The sequence below is a fragment of the Panthera uncia genome (assembly GCF_023721935.1).
Source record: "Panthera uncia isolate 11264 chromosome B3 unlocalized genomic scaffold, Puncia_PCG_1.0 HiC_scaffold_2, whole genome shotgun sequence".
Taxonomy (NCBI): Eukaryota; Metazoa; Chordata; class Mammalia; order Carnivora; family Felidae; genus Panthera; species Panthera uncia.
The window spans coordinates 3,544,928-3,563,779 of NW_026057583.1; the positions used below are offsets into that span (position 1 = coordinate 3,544,928).

Consider the following 18,852-nt stretch of genomic DNA (forward strand, 5'->3'; position numbering starts at 1 on the left):
CAAAGTATGTCTTCTTTGAGACATCTGGTTTTCCCGCAAGAGCAATAACGGCTAATATTGAGGACATCGTTTGTGCCAGGTGCCTATGTGGTGGGTTAGCTCACTCAGTTCCAACAGTGTCCCCACGAAGAGGTGTAATTATTACCCTCACTTTAGCGGTGAAGAAAGCAAGGCACAGAAGAGGTTAGGGAATTGCCCAGCCCTTCAGGACCGTTAAGTGGCAGACGGTGATTCTCTGGTATGTGATTTTAGGAAGCGCTTTAGTTTTACCTTACGTGACCTGAATTCAAGCTGCGCGCATCCGTAGGTTGGTCCGAGGACCTGCCTTCAGGACCTACGCGAACTTGAGATGGTCTTGAGATGCACACGGGCATCAGAAGAGCCACACGTCAAGTACGTGGGATTGTGTGCAGGCCGGCTGGCCACGCCTGGATGCTGACGTCCGGAGTGTGGGGAGGGGCCGGTGGGGGAGAGAGGTTGGTAATGGCAGCAAGGATACAGCGGGAAGCTTAAGCAGGTCTTGGAAAACTTCTCGGTTTCACTAAGGAACTGGGACTTCCTTTGGAGGCAGTGGGAGGTTTTCACAAGTGAGGCCATCACGATTACATCCTATTTTATTTATTTATTTTTAAATTTTATTTAAATCCAGATTCGTTAACACATAGTGTAATAATGGTTTCAGGAATAGGATTTAGTGATTCATCGCTTACATACAACACCCAGTGCACGTCCCAACAAGTGCCCTCCTCGATGCCCATCATCTGTCTAGCCCATCCCCCACACCCAGCACCCCTCGAGCAACCTTCAGTTTGTTTTCTGGATTTAAGAGTCACTTATGGTTTGCCTCCCTCTCTGTTTTTATCTTAGTTTTCCTTTCCTTCTCCTATGTTCATCGGTGGTGTTTCTTAAATTCCACACGTGCGTGAAATCATATGGTGTCTGTCTTTCTCTGACTGACTTATTTCGCTTAGCATAATACACTCTAGTTCCATCCATGTTGTTGCTAATGGCAAGATTGCATTCTTTTTTTAATGTTTATTTATTTAATGTTTATTTTCATTTATTTCATTCTATGTTCATTTATTTCAGTTTGTGTTCATTTATTTAATGTTTATTTATTTTGAGAGAGAGTCAGAGAGTGTGAGTGGAAGAGGGACAGAGAGACACAGAATCCGAAGCAGGCTCCAGGCTCTGTCTGAGCTGTAAGCACAGAGCCTGATGTGGGGCTTGAACCCATGAACTATGAGATCATGACCTGAGCTGAAGTTGGACGCTTAACCGACTGAGCCACCCAGGTGCCCCACAAGATTTCACTCTTTTTGATGGCTGAGTAATATTCCATTTGTGTATGTATGTGTGTATATATGTGTGTGTGTGCGCGCGCACACACACACACACACACGCACCGTATCTTCCTTATCCGTTCACCATCATGATTACATTTTAGAAAGATCTTTCTGGCTGTCTGCAACTTGTTTCTAATCATTCACTATGATAAAAAAGGAACTGTGGAAAATGTCAAATTACACATCTCTGTGTAGACCGGACACATTTGTTGGGGTGGAATTTCTGGGCCAGAAGGCACATCGAAGGCATTGAATTTCTTTGGTCAAATTGCATTTCTGAAATTCAGTACTGATTTGCCAACCAAAGCAGTCCTGAAGCCCACCCTGTTTCCCACACCTCCGTCAAAATGAGGAAGTTTCCTTTTTTCAAAAAAAAATGCTATTTTCTAGTACAGTTGACTCTTGAACAACATGGGTTCGAACTATGTGGGTCGACTTACATGTGGATTTTTGCAGTGTGGCACTGTGAATGTATTTTTTTTCCTTATGATTTTCTTTCCTTTTCTTTTTTTTTGGAGAGAGAGAACACACGTGCGCGCATACACATGCATGAGCAGGGAAGGGACAGAGGGAGATGGAGAGAGAACCCCAAACAAGCACAGAGCCCAGTGTGGGGCTTGATCCCAGACCATGAAATCATGACCTGAGCTGAAATTAAGAACCAGATGCTTAACTAAGGCATCCAGGCACCCCCCCCCTTATGATTTTTTTAATAGCATTTCTTTCCTCTAGCTTACTTTATTATGAGAAGACAGTATATAATACATAGTACATATAAAATATGTGTAATTGACTGTTTACGTTATGGGTAAGGGTCCATTGGTTAAGTGTTTGGGGAGTGAGAAGTTGTATGTTGATTTTTGACTGTAGGCAGGGGGATGAGGAGAGGGTCAGTGTCCCTAACCCCTGAGTTGTTCAAGGGTCAGCTGTATTTTCTTTTTAATTTTTTTTAATGTTTATTTATTCTTGAGATAGAGACAGAGCATGAGTGGGGCAGGGGCAGAAAGAGAGGGAGACACAGAATCCGAAGCAGGCTCCAGGCTCTGAGCTGTCAGCACAGAGCCTGACGCGGGGCTCAAACTGACGGACCTCGAGATCATGACCTGAGCCGAAGTCGGAGGCTCAACTGACTGAACCACCCAGGTGCCCCAGGGTCAGCTGTATTCTTAACGTTTTCGTGGTTTACCTTTAACTTTGATCCATGGAGAATTTACTCTGACGTGTGGTATGTGGTGTTGGTCTAACTTAATTCTCCCTCGAATAATTAACAAGCTGCCCCGCACCATCTAGTGAATAATCTAGTGTGCACGCTGAGGTCACAGTACCTTCATTGTGTAAATGGACCACTCCATCGTCAGTGCCAGAGTACGGGAATTACTGCAACTTTTTAGAACTTTTGTCTGTCAGGCTCTGCGAGGGCTGTCTCATTGTTATTCCTTTTAAACGGCTCATGACGGTCCTCAACTAACCTCCCATAAAACCTTAGAGTTGTCTTGTCTGTTTCCACCCTCCTTCCCCCTAAATCGGATCGGAACTGCGTTCATTTGCTAAATCAATTAATGGGGGACGCACATCTTTAGTGTTGCATCTTCCCATTCAGAGGCATGGGCTGTTCTGTCCAGTGAATCAGATCTCTGGGGTCAGAACCCCTTCAGTATTTTGTGGTTTTAATCATACCAGCCCTGTGCTTTTTTTATAGAGTTTTTATTCAAAAGCTCCTGTGTTAAGCCTCAGTCTTTTTCATCTTCAAAATCAGGAAAATAACAGTACTTGTTCATAAGGTTGTTGTGAAAATTACATTAAATGATAAATGTAATATTCTTTGCACGGTGCCTGGCAATGAACGCCAGCAACAAATGTTGGTTGAATTTTGAGAAACCTGGTAGTTTTAGGATAGATGGATAGGGACTTTGTTTTTTATTATTATTTGAGAGAGAGAGAGAGCGAGAGAGAGAGAGCGAGAGAGAGCGCAGACAAGTTGGGGGAGCAGAAGAGGGAAAGAGAGAACTTTAAGTATGCTTCACCCTCGGTGTGGAGCCCAACTCAGGGCTTCATCTCAAAACCCTGGGATTATGACATGAGCTGAAATTAGGAGTCAGGTGCTTAATTGACTGAGCCCCCCAGATGCCCCATGCATAGGCACTGTTTCATTGAACTTGTATTTTTTTTCTAAAAATTTTCAATGAACTATACTGTTTTCCATAGTTATATCATCATTAAAGAATCACTTCATCTTTCCTAAAATTTGTACCTTTTACCTTTCCTTATCTCATTTTGTTATTCCTTATACTTTTTACATTTCTGAAGAGATTGCGTTTGTATCCCGTATAGATTTTGAAATTAGAGTCTTTGTATTTTAATAGGAGAGTTTAATTCAGTTAAATTTATTATGATTGCTGATAGTTCTGGCCTCCATTTTTTTCTTCTTTTCTCTTAAGGTTTATTTATTTTTGAGAGAGAGAGAGCACATGCGAGAGAGAGAGCATGAGCAAGGGAGGGGCAGAGAGAGACACACAGAATCCAAAGCAGGCTCCAGGCTCTAAGCTGTCAGCACAGAGCCCAATGCGGGGCTCGAACCCACGAACCGTGAGATCATGACCTGAGCTGAAATCAGATGCTTAACTGACTGCGTCATCCAGGCACCCTGTTCTGGCCTATTTTAAGTTATCTCCTTGTTTCTCATAATTTTCTAGATGATGCGTGTTTTCTGGATTCATTTTCTCCAGTAACTGGAGATCAATCCTTTGTAATTTCATCTTTTTCTGTATTTTTTTTAAATCACCAACATCCCTTTTCTATTGACTTCTCCATCTTTAAAATGAGTAAGTTGACATAGCTGGTTTTCTTACCAACCTATTTCAAAGCTCCTGGTTTCTAAAAAGAAATTTTTAACCAGGTGTTTTCCTTTTCTGTGGCCGCAGGAGCAATTTACCACACACCTAGTGGCTTAATAAACATTTGCTATCTCAGTTCTGTAAGTCAGGAGCCCAGTAGATTGAAGTGGTTCCTCTGCACTGGGTCCCACGAAGCCAAAATCAAGGTGTCTCTCAGCCTGAGCGCCTGTCTGGGGCCCTGGGGGAGAATGTGCTTCCAGTCCTATTCAGGTAGTTGGCAGAATTCAGTTTCATGCAGTTGTAGAATCGAAACTCCCATTTCCTTGCTGGCTGTCGGCCAGTTGTTCTCAACTTCAAGGGGTCGCCTGCACTCCTTGGCTCCTGGCCCCTTCCATCTCCCAGCCAGCAGCAGCTGGGGTACCTCTCGTGCTCTGAATCTCTCGTGCTCTTTTCCTGCATCTCTCTGACTTCAGCCAAAGAAATTTCTGTTTTTAAGGACCTGTGATTAGATTATCCTGCTAGAATAATCTCCTTATCTTGAGGCCCATAACCTTAACCATATCTGCAGAATTCCTTTTGCCATGCAATATAACATATTCATAAATTCTAGAGACTAGGGTGTGAGCATCTTTGGGGTGGCCATTATTCTGCCTGAAACACATAAGTTTTTTTTTAATTTTTGTAATGTTTGTTTATTTTTGAGACAGAGAGAGACAGAGCATGAATGGGGGAGGGTCAGAGAGAGAGGGAGACAGAATCTGAAGCAGGCTCCAGGTTCTGAGCTGTCAGCACAGAGCCTGACACAGGGCTTAAACCCAGGAACCACAAGATCATGACCTGAGCTGAAATCGGATGCTCAACCGACCGAGCCACCCAGGTGCCCCTAAAACTCTAAGTTTTTATGTTCATCATTTTTTATCACTTTTTCCTGGGAGATAGTGTGCCTTTCCAAGCTGTATTGTAGGCACTTTTTTTTAACATGTTTTATTTCTGAACACTTTGTCTGTTTGTCTTGTGTTAGAACCTCTACTTGAAGAATCCAGGCATCTTCAATATCGGATTATTTCATTTTTCTCTCATTTTGTCTCTAAAAACTGCCAGGGTGCCTGGGTGACTCAGTCAGTTGAATGTCCAGCTTCAGCTCAGGTCATGATCTCACAGTTTGTGGGTTCGAGCCTCACGTCAGGCTCTGTGCTGACAGCTCAGAGCCTGGAACTACTTTGGATTCTGGTCTCCCTCTCTCTCTGCCCCTCCCCTGCTTGCATTCTGTATCTCTCTCTCTCTCTCTCTCTCTCTCAAAAAAAAAAAAAATTAAATAAACTTAAAAATAAAAACTGCCATTTAAAAAAAATCCGTTTTGAAGAGGTAGAATTTACATACAGTAGGCGGTATCTATTTAAAGTGATGAGTTTTAACAGGTGTAAACAGCCCCCCAGCCCCAGCCTCAGGCAGGATACAGAACACTCCCATCACCCCCAGAAGGTCTCCTTTGCAGACTGTTTCTCCCTCCCCCTGCTCCAAGTGCTTCAAAAGCTCCCCTCAGGGCCCCTGCGGGGCTCAGTCAGTTAAGCCTCTGACTCTGCATTCCAGCTCAGGTCCTAATCTCACTTTTGGTGAGTTCGAGCTCCGTGTGTACTGACAACACAGAGCTTGCTTGGAATTCTCCCTCTCTCTCTGTCTCTCTCTCTCTGTCTCTCCCCCCACCCCGTCCCCTCCCTGCTCATGCGCTCGCTCGCTCTCTGTCTCTCAAATAAAAAAAAAAATCTTTGTTTCAGTAAGCAATAATGAGGCACCTGGGTGGCTCAGTCAGTTGAGCATCCAACTCTTGAGTTCAGCTCAGGTCATGATCTCATCGTTCATCAGATCGAGCCCCATGTCGGGCTCTGCACTGACAGTGTGGAGCCGGCTTGGGATTTTCTCTCTCCCTTTCTCTGCCCCTCCCCTGCTTGTGCACGTACACTCATGCTGTCTCTCTCGAGATAAATAAATAAACATTTAAAAAATAAATAATTAAACAATACTAATAATACATAAAAAATTGAAAAAAATCCACAAAGACCATCATGCTAGTTTATACATAAAGTTTCTGTTGCCATAGCTTCCCCCCCACCCCCTTTCAAACCACTCGTGGCTAATTTGGACAGTTCTCACATCTGATTTTTAAGAGGACCCCTAAAAGGGTCTCTGAAAGCCAACTTGAAAGGTCCGGGACACCTTAGGAAAACACTGGATGTGACCATCACTTGCCATGTTGGGAACTGAGGTGAGCCTTTCCTCCAGCCCCATCTTCTAATGGGGCTCTGAATCACAACAGACACAGGGGTTCCCTGTGAATGAAAAGAATCTACATCTCAATTTTCAGTTTTTATCACTAAGGAGAGAGGAGGGGAAAAGAAGGTGACCATAAACCTACAGTGTGCACAGGGGTGCCTGGGTGGCTCAGTGGGTTAAGCGTCCGACTTCAGCTCAGGTCATGATCTCGCGGTCTGTGAGTTCAAGACCCCGCGTTGGCTCTGTGCTGACAGCTGGGAGCCTGGAGCCTGCTTCAGATTCTGTGTCTCCCTCTCTCTCTGCCCCTCCCCCGCTCGTGCTCTGTCTCTCTGTATCTCAAAAATGAATAAACGTTAAAAAATTAAAAAAGTACAGTATGCACATGGTTAGAAAATGCAAGCCTTTTAAAGCTATAAACAGAAAGTGGAAGCTCCCACTCCACACTCTGGCACGTTCAATCGATTGCTTCCAGAAAAGAGACATTGTACATTGTACGTAAATCATGTACAGGCATGTGTGCTATAAATGTTTTAATTAAATAACATATGCACTACATATACATATGCATGCCTTTATGTGTGTATTTAGACAAAAGATCCCAGTATATGAGCCATCCCACACTTACTTCATTTAACTCTCTCCAAGAGGAGACTATTCCTTCTGAATTAATACAGACACACCTCCTTCTTTTAATTGACCTCATATTATTACATTGTATGTATATTACATTGTATCGGTGCCTCGTCTTAAATTTAATCAGGCTTTTTCTTTCCCGTTCTACTGGGGAAAACAGCAAGGAGAGAAAAGAGCATGTTCAAATATTATGCCAATACCCCTCCCTTCTGGGAGGTTGGGGGAGCCCTCTCCTGGCCTAGGGTAGGGGAGGGAGTTCTCCACCAAAAGTTTTCAATGCAGTAAATAGAATTTGGAGGGTTTACTGTTTGCAGGGCTCTTTACGGGGCTCATGTATCCCAATGGTGTTTCCTCCTGCTGATTGGATTGTGGACAACGGTGATGAAGTCTTGTCCAGGGAAAGAAGGTTGGAGGACTCTGAGAGACCCTTACTACCCGTTCTGAGATTTTGAACATGAACCCTTGAAACTATATCTTAGCCGTTTTCTAAAGCGACTTAGTACGTTATCCTGTGAACAGAGATCTGCGTTCACTTAAACTCAGGAAATGATGCACGCCATATTCCCCTCTTAGGCATTTATAGTACGCATTCATGTATCATGGTCTTTGGAAAAGTTTTGCAGTAATTAAACCTGTGGAGCACTATTGCACCCGTGGTTTCCCAAACTTACATTCGCTGAGCTCTTCCTTGCCTGTCACTTGTGAATATCTCACAATGCAAGTGTTGCTTCGGGATGACTTAACTAAGTATGTCCCTGCTGAGTCTCTGCTTTTCAATTCAGTGCAGGAATCAGTAAACGTCTTCTGCAAAGGCCCAGATAGTAAAGATTTTAGGCTTTGTGGGCCAAATAGTCTCTGTGGCAAATCCTCAGCTCTGCCATGTAGCATAAAAGCAGTCATGAACAAGAAGTGAGCAAGTGACCATGGCCATATTCCAATAAAACTATAATTATGGATACTTTAATTCAATGTTGTGTCATTCAGAAAATATTACCCTTCTTTTCAACCCCCAACCATTTAAAACTATAAAAGTCATTCTGTAGTCTGTAGAGAAACAGGTGGGCTGGACTTGACCTGTAGGCTCTAGGTTGACAACCTCTGATTTAGTGGATAATAATTCAGAATCAGAAATAAATACTTTATTCAGCCATATTGTATCTAAGATATTTTCGAGAAGATGAAATTCAGTGTAGTGTAGTTGAGGACAGAATATGAAAGCTTCATCTACCCTGCAGAAAACATTTATTATCTTAAATATTGAGAGTTTAATAAAGTCCTACCTGTTAAAGGATAAGCCTGATAAAGATTCATTGAATAAATATTGATGAAAATTCTCCGTATTATAAAAGAACTCAGATTAGAAATTATCACTACATAATGGTTTATTTATGACCAAATTTTTGAAGGGCCTAATTTTAATGATGTTATACAAAGGTGATAGCACAGCATTTGAGTTTTAAAATGGATGCAAACTTTTGGGGCACCTGGGTGGTTCAGTCAGTTAAGTGTCCGACTCTTGATTTCGGCTCAGGTCATGATCTCATGAGTTGTGAGTTTGAGCCCTGCATCGGGCTCTGCACTGTCAGACTTGGGACTCCCTCTCTCTCTCCCTCTCTCTCTCTCTCTCTCTCTCTGCCCCACCCCTGCTCTCTAAATAAATAGCTAAATAAACAAACAAACAAATAAAATGGGTGCAAACGTTCACTAGATCTCCAGTGAAAAATCCTTTCTGTTGCTAATAAGATTGGACAATTTGTTCATGACCTAGTTGAGCACCAGGAAAAATAAACCTCGTTTCCAATGTCCCGAATTCCCTCTGAGCGAAGTTATCTCTTCCCTTCAGGGAAGGCCTGTTGCTCCTGCGGGGCCGGTGTATAACGGGGACTCCTGGGTCTTCTGTAGGTTCATCCCGGAGCCCTGGTCGGCCTGCAGCACCACGTGCGGGCCGGGCGTCCAGGTCCGGGAGGTGAAGTGCCGTGTGCTCCTGACGTTCACGCAGACGGAGACCGAGCTGCCTGAGGAAGAGTGCGAGGGCCCCCAGCTGCCCACCGAGCGGCCCTGCCTCCTCAACCCCTGCGACGAGAGCCCTGCCTCCCGCCAGCCCGACGCCTCTCCCCAGGAGGACAGCACGATGACCTACCACTGGGAGTACGCTGGCTTCACCCCTTGCACGGCCACATGCTTGGGAGGTATTGGATTCTCTCTGGGGGGTTGGGGGGGGGTGGGGCGGGACAGCGGCATCTTATGTTGCTAATAGTTTGAGAAACCACTGACTTGGCTAAGCCAAACATGCAACTTAGAAAAACCTAAAGGAGGTAAAGTCATTCGAATAACTGAAAACTATGCCTTCTCTGCCTTTATTTTCCATTGTGATTATTCCAGGAAGATAAAGGATAGTGTGGCAGTATATCCTGACCCCCCCCCCCCCCCCCAAAAAATGTTATGCTCCTTTGGCCTCAGCAAATGTATAAATGAGGTGGGGAAAGAGGCCACTGATTAATATGGAATAAGTAGGAGAATGCAGAACTGATAAGTCGAGGCAATCTTGCCCGTAAGTCAGTGTTACAAACTGAGGTGGCCTGGGATTGCCATTTCTGATGGGACTCTGTCAGGAGTCACCCTCATACCTGCACATTGGGCTGGAGACCAGGGAAGAGTGCACTGGTCACTCTGGTTTATGTGTGTGCACGTATGTGTGTGTAATGTGCGTAGCCAGTGGGCCTGTTAGGATTAGGAAATGCTAATATGGCCAGGTGGCCTCAATAGGGTGCAAGTTGGCACCAAGATTATTAAGCCCTCCAGGATCCAAAAGAGAGTTGATGAGCAGAGAGCAGGAGCTCAGATAGTCATTCTCCAGGGCTCTCTTTTTTGGAAGGAAAAGATAGAAATAGTTGGAAAGCTAGCTCTTCTGCTGACCTGAAGGAGACTCATCTGATCAGGACTCCAGGACCCCTGACACCCTGACCCTGGATTCCAGCACTTGTGGCAAACCCTGGTGGCTAAATGTGCTCTGACTTCAGGGGCGCCTGGGGGACTCGGTCAGTTAAGCGTCCGACTCTTGATTTCAGCTCAGGTGATGATTTCACGGTTTGTGAGTTCGAGCCCCACGTCGGGTTCTGCACTGACAGTGCAGAGCCTGCTTGCGTTTCTCTCTCTCTCTCTCTCTCTCTCTCTCTCTGCCCCTCCTGCATGAGTTCTTTCTTCTCTCTCTCTTTCCCTCTTCCAGATAAATAGATAAACTTTAAAAAAAGTGCTCTGACTTCAGTCCCAGCCAATGGTGAGAAGAATACAGGAGCTACTGCCTTAGAAGGTGGTTAGTTCAAGTGCATGCTCCAGCCCTCCTGGTGCTCCTGAGCCCATTACTTGGAGCTCCCTAGCAGGTATTAGAGCTCCTGATCCTGTCACTGTACCTGAGCCCCTCCCTCTTTGTCCTCCGGGCCCTTAAGTGAATTCCCAGTCCTTCCCATCCAGTCTCCAAGACTTGGTGGTATTTGTCTTTGTCCTGTCCTAATTCAACCTCTAAACCCACCTATCCTGACACAGACACCTGTTCTCTGACATTGCCAGCCTGCCGTAGACCCAGAGGAAGTGACATATGTTTTAGCCCCAGCCTTCAGCTAAGCTACTACCTTTCACATGGAGTTATGCACGGGGGATTTAAGAACAGAACACTTGGCTGCTCCCAGATTCTCTCTGCTCTCTTACTTGCTTCTCCCTGGTTTTTAGAAGCCCACCCAACTGACTAGGAGTTCAGATTGTCTTACTCACCTGGACCTCAACTGGCTGCTGTGTCTCTTGCCTCCAGGGCACATAGTCTCAGCCCCAAGTCCACAGCACACCTATGCTGCTGCTCAGAACTTAACTCCTGCTCTGAGTTCAGCACCCTGGACACCACCCTTGTTATAGCTTGGAAACCTTCACATGAACATGTCCTTGGAGAGAATAGGAACTAGTGCTTTCCTGATGAGTCTTGAGGACCCCTCCAGAGGTAGTTGCCGAGATGCAAAAATGGTCCCCCATTCAACTGCCGTTATAGATGGCTGGAACTTCCTATGACATTCCTGGAAAGTATCAGCTATCTCTACCACTTCTGAACCAGCACATTCCTGCAGTATCACCAGGGGCCTGGAGCTGTGTCTTTTATTATGAGAGCAGAAACAAATCCTGCTGTTGCTTGCACAGCCTCAAATCTCTTAATCTCAAAACTCTTGAACGTTGCCTTTGGTAGAATTACTATTTCATCTAGTACTCTGCTATCCTTGAGTTTAGTTTTTTTTCCCTGACTGGGAAGGCCCCTCGATTTGGGGAAGCATGGCATGTTGGGTCCTCGGAACTAAGAGAGCAGTTGGAGTTGCCCAAGGAAAAATGACCAGGCGAATTCTGATTCAGTTGGCGGAGTCTGTTGGACCTCATCTTTGATAGATAGATAGATAGATTGATTGATTGATTGATTTTGAGGGGGGCGGGGAAGGGAGAGACGGAGAGAGAGAGAATCTCAAGCAGGCTCCATGTTATCAGCACAGAGCCCGACGCAAGGCTCAATCTCATGAGCTGTGAGATCATGACCTGAGCCGAAATCAAGAGTCAAACGCTTAATTGACTGAGCCATCCAGGCGGCACTAGACCTCATCTTTGAAGCTTGGTACCAAGATGTTAGAATCTGCTATTGTGCTGTCTACTGAGGTAGCTCTAGGAGGCACCTCCAGGATGGCTGAGCCTATGGGAATGACTTTCTTTTTTTATTTGCTAATAGTTTTATTGAGATGTAATTCACACCCCATACAATTTATGCATTTGAAGTCTTTATTCAATTTGGTGGGTTTTAGTATATTCACAAGGTTGTGCAAACATCCTCATAATCAGCGTCACAGCACTTTACCCCCACAGAACCCTGTACCCTTAAGCAGGTCACTCCCCATTTTTCCTCAAACCCCCATTTTCCCTGCCAGTGGCAGCCTCTGGAAACCATTGATCTACTTTCTGTCTATTCTGGACATTTTGTATAAGATGAATCACATAATATGGGGTCCTTCGTGACTTTTACTTAGTATAATGTTTCCAGTTGAGGTCCATCCATGTTGTAGCATGAATCAGAACTTCATTCCTTTTTATGACTAATACTCTTCCATTGTAGGGATAAACCACATTTTGCTTATCCATTCATCAGTTAGAAATTTGGATTCTTTGCATGTCTTGGGTGTTATGAATAATCCTACTATGGTCATTCAGGTACATGTTTTTATATGGACATATTTTTTCATGTTTCTTGGGTATGTACCTTGGAGTAGTAGAATGACCTTTGAATCCACTTAAAACATACAAATTTGGGACGCCTGGGTGGCTCAGTCAGTTGGGCATCCTACTCTTGGTTCTGGCTCAGGTTGTGATCTCACGGTCGTGGGATCGAGCCCCATGTCAGTCTCTATGCCAAGTGTGGAGCCCGCTTGGGATTTTCTCGCCCCCCACTTCTTTCTCTGCTCCTCCCCTGTTCATATGCATGCATGCATGCTCTCCCTCTCTCAAAATAAATAAATAAACAAACTTAAAAAAATACAAGTTTTGCAAAACCTGGCTAATTGAGTTTATCCTTATTGGCCCTGTGGACCTTTGGGCTGACTGTGAGAAGACAGAGCACCTTGAACATGTCAGAAGTGCAGCTCACTGTGCAGATAGTTGATGTGGAGTGCCCGTTTATTGTCTGGCATCCTCTGGTGAACTTGGAACACATTTTACAAGTTTTAACAGAGATCAACTTGGAAATCTTTCAATACGCAGTTAAACAGCAATTTTGCCTTGTGAGAGTGCATTGTATTGTGTAATCCTAGAATAATACCATTTAAGTGAACCTTGGATACCCACTAACCCAAATTTTATAGTTAGGGAAACCGAGGCTCAGAGGCCATCATGCAGTCCCAAACAGAAAACAGTTCTCATCTTTTAGAGAGAGCTGGCCATATAATGGGTGCATATAATCAGCCTTTTAACTTGGCAAAAAGTAATATTTTTAACTTTTGGGGTTTAAGCTTAAATTTTGCTTTTAAATAAGTAAATTCTGTGAAACGTAAAGGGTAATACTTGAAACCAGGATCCTCAATAAAGACAGGGAAGCTCATGCCTGCTCTGTGCTAGACTTCATGGCTCTGGGTTCTGGGCTCAAAATCAGGATGTAAAATGAGTAGCACACAGTCCTTCCTTGACTTGATGGTGCACAGCTTTTGGTTATCTTGCCTTTATCGTCTTGACCGTACTAGCTACATACAGTGACACTTGCCTCTCAGTGATCCATTTTAATGTGGTTTTGGAGGCTCAGCGTCTACAAGTCCACTTCTGTGTGATTAAGAATGTCGGTTTTAACCCTCCCCCTGCACGCGAGGAGAGTGGGTCTGCCATAACTAAAGACCACAGGAAGATAGCATTTCCACAGGCACACAGCCATTTCTCCAGCTTCCTATTTCTGGTAGAAAAATAATAGATGCCAATGACAGATTCCTGCAAAGATCGTATCCTGATCCTCTGTGTACTTGTACTTTCCAACTAATCTTCATATCATACGAGAAATAAAAATACATCTGTTTGTTGTAATTGCTGGTACTTAGGAATCTTTCCTAAGTCGGCTTTCATTTTGGAGTGGCGACAGAGAATTCTTTTTTAGTTCCTGGAAACATGAAGAATGCAGACATTGGATTTCCAGCTTCCACAGCGTATATACGTATGCGTGCAGCACAGTATGTGTGCACGTGCATGAGTATATACGATGTGCCTGCCTTTGTAACACCCCCGGTAAGGTTTTGTAATTTCGTACATCATCAACATTCCTCACCAGAATTTTTCTTTTGTATTTTATGTTATTTGTTGCATTTAGGCCCTTTCATTTTTACTTTTGTATTTTTAAAACAATTGTTTAATGTTTATTTTTGAGGGAGAGAGACAGAGACAGATACAGAGACAGAGTGTGAGCAGGGGAGGGGCAGAGAAAGAGGGAGACACAGAATCCGAAGCAGGCTCCGGGCTATCAGCACAGAGCCCAATGCGGGGCTCGAACCCACGAACCGTGGGATCATGACCTGAGCCGAAGTCGGATGCTTAACCCACTGAGCCACCCAGGCGCCCTTACCTTTGTATTTTCTAACAGCACAGGCTAGTAGCAGATTCATTGACTTTGAAGCCTGACCCCACTTTGAACCCTAGCCCTGCCACTCTCTTTGGGCTGTTATAGAAGTTTGTAGAGACTCATTTTTGTAAAATGAGAAGAGCCATACCTCCTTCATGAGGATTAATGAGGGGATTAAGTGTCCTCATGTAACAGGATGATGTTGGAGAACTTCTTAATCACAGTGCCTGGCACACGGTATAGAATAAGTGTTAGTGGGATGATTAATTTATAATATAATAACAGCAGGGTGTTCTTTTTATAATGCCGCCATTTTTTCTCTTTAAAAAATCTGATTAAATTGCTGAACCCCCTTTTATTTCTTTTTTTTTTAAAGTTTATTTATTTTGAAACAGAGAACACAAGCAGGGGAGGGGCAGAGAGAGAGAATCCCAAGCAGGCTCCACACTGTCAGCACAGAGCCTGACGTGGGGCTCAAACTCACAGACTGGGAGATCGTGACCTGAGCCGAAATCAAGAGTCAGATGCTTAACCAGCTGAGCCCCCCAGGTGTGCCAAATTGCTGAGCTCCTTAATGCATCTACCGGTTTTAAGTTCATTCTTACCAATTCTCTTAAGTAAAATAACCATCTCTAATTCATGATGATTTTATTTTTCCCTTTCAAATAGTTATTTATCTTATTTGAGCTTTTTTAATCTTATTTCATTGTCTAGAATTTCAAGAACAATAATAAATAATGTGGGCAGCACCAGCCCTGCCACCTCGCCTTTGTCCTGACAGTTAGCAGGCACCTCCCCGTTGTTTCATTTAAAAACATTCTTGCGGCGCCCGGGTGGCTCAGTTGGTTGAGCGTCCAGCTTCGGCTCAGGTCACGATCTCACGGTTTGTGGGTTCGAGCCCCGTGTCGGGCTCTGTGCTGACAGCTCGGAGCCCGGAGCCTGCTTCGGATTCTGTCTCCTTCTCTCTCTGCCCCTCCCCACTTGTGCTCTGTCTCTCAAAAATAAATGAATGTAAAAAAAATTTAAAAAAAAATTTCTACAGATATCTATTGCACATTTCTTTGTGGTAGGCACTGGGCTGGGTGACAGTGACTCTAAGTAGTTCCTGCTTTTGGAACTCAAGTCTAGTGGGGAAAATGCACTGATCACATAATCACCCACATGTGTAAATCACAGCTGGTTAGAGCAAAATAAATGCATGGTGCTAGGAAAACATATAATAGGAGGAACGTGACCTAATTAGGGAAGTGAGGGAAACCCTCCCTAAAAACAATTACACTTGAACTTAAATATGAAAGATGGGGAATTGCTGAAGCAAAAGAGGCGTTGGAGGGGGTGGCCCGGAAGGAGTTCCCAGCAGAAAAAAAAAAGGCAGGTACAAAGTCCCTGGGTGGCAGGAGGGTTCATGGTCCATCCCCAGAGTGAAGAAGGCAGGTGCGGCGGGAGTAGTGAGAAAGACAGCGAGGTGACGCTAGAGACAAAGGCAGGGGCCAGACAATGAATGCCTTATGGGCAAAGCTGATTTGGCTCTTTATCCCAAGATCAGCGGGAGACCATTCAAAGAATTAAAGTGGGAGATGCATGATCCAATTTTTTTGTATCTCAGAAAGGTGAGTCGAGCTGTATCGTAAAGAAACAGGTTTGGGAGGGATAAGAGCAGATGTGAGGGAGGCTGTCTACAAAGCTGTTGCCTCGTCCAGGCAAGGGCTTGTTCTTGAGCAGTAATGACAGCAGAGGTGAAGGGCAGTGGATAACTCTGAGAAATATGTAGAAGGTGAAAGTCTGTCGGTGGAGGCGTGAGTGCAGGGGAGGTGTCAAAGCTGAGTCCCGGGGCTCTCTTCCGAGATGACGTGTGCTCGGTGGAGGTCCAGCTGGGCACGAGGACATCATGAGTTCCGTTTGTGGACGCAACGACTTAACGTGCCTGTGGACTTGCGAACGGAGATGCTAAGTAGGCTTTGTGAGTGTGTGAATCTGAAGCAAAGAACAAAGATCCAGAATTGAAGTATACGTTGGTGAGTCATCCGTGCGCGGAGAGGATCGAAGCCAGGGTAGTGGCTCAATCTCCAGGGAGAGAACGGGTGGCCATTGGTGACTTGGAGTCAATTCAGTGGAGTGTTGGACACAGAAGTCGGATTTGCAAGAATGGAGGAAAGGGTGGCAGGTGACAAAATGGAGGTGAATAGATTTTTTTGTGGCAAAATTTATGATAAAGAATGCAGAGAGAGGGAAAAGGCTAGAAGGCGTCATGGATTGACGGAGAGCTGGGTGCGTGTTATTTCTTCATGACTGAGTGGCTTGGGTACGTTCCCAAGGCAGCAACAAAGCTCTCGGATAAAAGCGAAGGGAGAGGTGATCAAATTTCCTGGGAAGGTGGAAGGGAGTGAAATCCAGCAAACTCCTAATTGAAATAGACAAGGAAAAGGCCAGGATGCTTGTGAGATGGTGGGTCTGTATGCCCGAGGGCAGGAAGTTCCTGGTTGTTTCGTGTTTTGTGTGTGTGTGTGTGTGTGTGTGTGTGTGTGTGTGTGTGTATGATTTGGTGAGTGAAGGGATAGATGGTTGAGGTCACAGTGTAACGTTCTTTCGTTGTCCTGCCGACTACAGGGTGCTAGTATTTGATTTAGGGTTTCTCATAGATATATGCAAACTGTAGATGAAATACATAGAAATGCTATTGATGCACGGAAGTATTGTCCACATAGCATGGGGGAGTCCAAGCATGCGTTCCCATGCAAGGGAATGTGGGACTGAAAGCTGAATTGGCCCACCATGGGCTCACGCTGGAGTGCTCCCTGTGGACATGTGTTCCCGCCACGAAATGTTAGCGGTCCCTATTTCGTTCTCTGCAGGTCCCTTCAAGTCATGACAGGCCCCTAGCCGTACTTTCCCCTTGACATATTCGGTCACTTCCTCTCAGGCTCCGGTGACATCCAGTGATCCCCTTCCTGCGGCCACATGGTTTCAACAGTCCTTAATCTTTACCGGTGGTCTCCTCGAGTCGTTGCTAAAAAGAACCCGCCTATTTGCAGTGCGTCAAACTCGCATTTTAACACCACGAATGATACTGTTCTCCACAGTTCTCCCAGTCCAGAACATACTCTGCTCCCTCTCCTTCTCGTTCCCTGGGACTTTAGAGTGGCATCCACTCGTCCACGGTGGCCAGTCAGCTGAGAGAGCAAAAAAACACGTATTAACTCTTCTTTTCAATATGGCCCTGGGCTTGTGTGTGGAATACAACACACACTCCTGGTTGCCTCACAAGGCAACACCACATGAAGGAGGTGTGTTCGTTTATTTTCTTTTATAGATCCCGACATCAGGGTTATAGTCCTTTTGTGATGTGAGTTGGAGTCTTTTGTACCTTTCAACCATCTTCAGTAATTTATGTCATGGAGATTATCCATCTAAGAAGCTTGAAAGCACTGGTTCCTCCAAGTATCTGAATCTCATTCTTATTTTTCCCTCCCGGGGGCGGGATTGAGGGGAGAGGCATCATGGCTGGATCTTTAACATCATTTCCAGTACCCCCCCTACACCCCCTGCTTATTGTCATATTCAAGATTTTAATTTTTAAGTAAATTCCTCAATTTAGGTTTTCTTGGGGGGAAAAAGTCATCCATTTCATGACAATATTGAAATTATTATCGGGTGGTTCATCCGGGGGCACCTGGGTGTTTCAGTTGGTTAAATGTCCGACTCTTGATTTCAGCTCAGGTCATGATCTCATGGTTCATGGGATTGAGCCCCACATTGGGCTCTGTGTTGACTGCACGGAGCCTGCTTGGCATTCTTCCTCCCCTTCTCTCTCTCTCCCCGCCCCCTCTAAGTAAATAAATGCAAACAAACATACATTCAAAAACAAAAAAGAGTTGTTCATCTGGTCTCAGGTTGCTTGAAGCCTCTCTCCTCTCTTTTTTCTCGTCAAAGATTATGTGTAATCCATTCTGTCTTTCTGACCTAGCAGTTATATAGGGACTGACTTTTGGAAAATTCTAGTGGTTGGATTTGAGCGGTCAATTGGCTCCTATTCATTTATCGCTGGACTCTGTTGTGGTCAGAGAATGTTACCTGCTTCCGGCTTTTGGAACTCACTGCAGTTTGCCTTATAATCTGATGTAGGACCAGTTTTTGTTAATGTTCCATTGGTGCTTCAAAAGAGCATATTACGTCTATTTCTAGGGCCCAGGGCTACTTGGTTATTAAATTAACATACTTTTCTTACTCATTTTTTCATATTTATTTTACAACTTGATGTATCAAATACTGGATAGTAATTGAAAGGTTCTGACTAGATTTCTTCATTGTTCTTGGTATTTCTTAGAAAGAGAGAGAGAGAGAGGGATAGAGAGAGAGAGGGATAGAGAGAGAGAGAGTGAATAGATTTCTTCATTGTTCTTGGTATTTCTTAGAGAGAGAGAGAGGGGGAGAGAGAGAGAGGGATAGAGAGAGAGAGAGAGTGAATAGATTTCTTCATTGTTCTTGGTATTAGAAAGAGGGAGAGGAAGAGAGAGAGAAAAAGAGGGAGGGGGGAGAGAGAGAGAGAGAGAGAGAATGACTAGATTTCTTCATTGTTGTTGGTATTTCTTAGAGGGAGAGAGAGAAAGAGGGAGAGAGAGAGAATGACTAGATTTCTTCATTGTTCTTGGTATTTCTT

At 44.5% G+C, this 18,852-nt stretch overlaps 1 protein-coding gene across 1 annotated transcript in view; it reads left to right on the forward strand.

Annotated features, from left to right (window-relative positions):
• Window positions 1-18,852, forward strand: part of ADAMTSL3 (ADAMTS like 3) — a 349,469-nt gene that overhangs the window by 229,916 nt on the left and 100,701 nt on the right. The window contains 1 exon segment of the mRNA XM_049614336.1: window positions 8,987-9,273. Within this exon segment, the coding sequence (XP_049470293.1) occupies window positions 8,987-9,273 (287 nt within the window).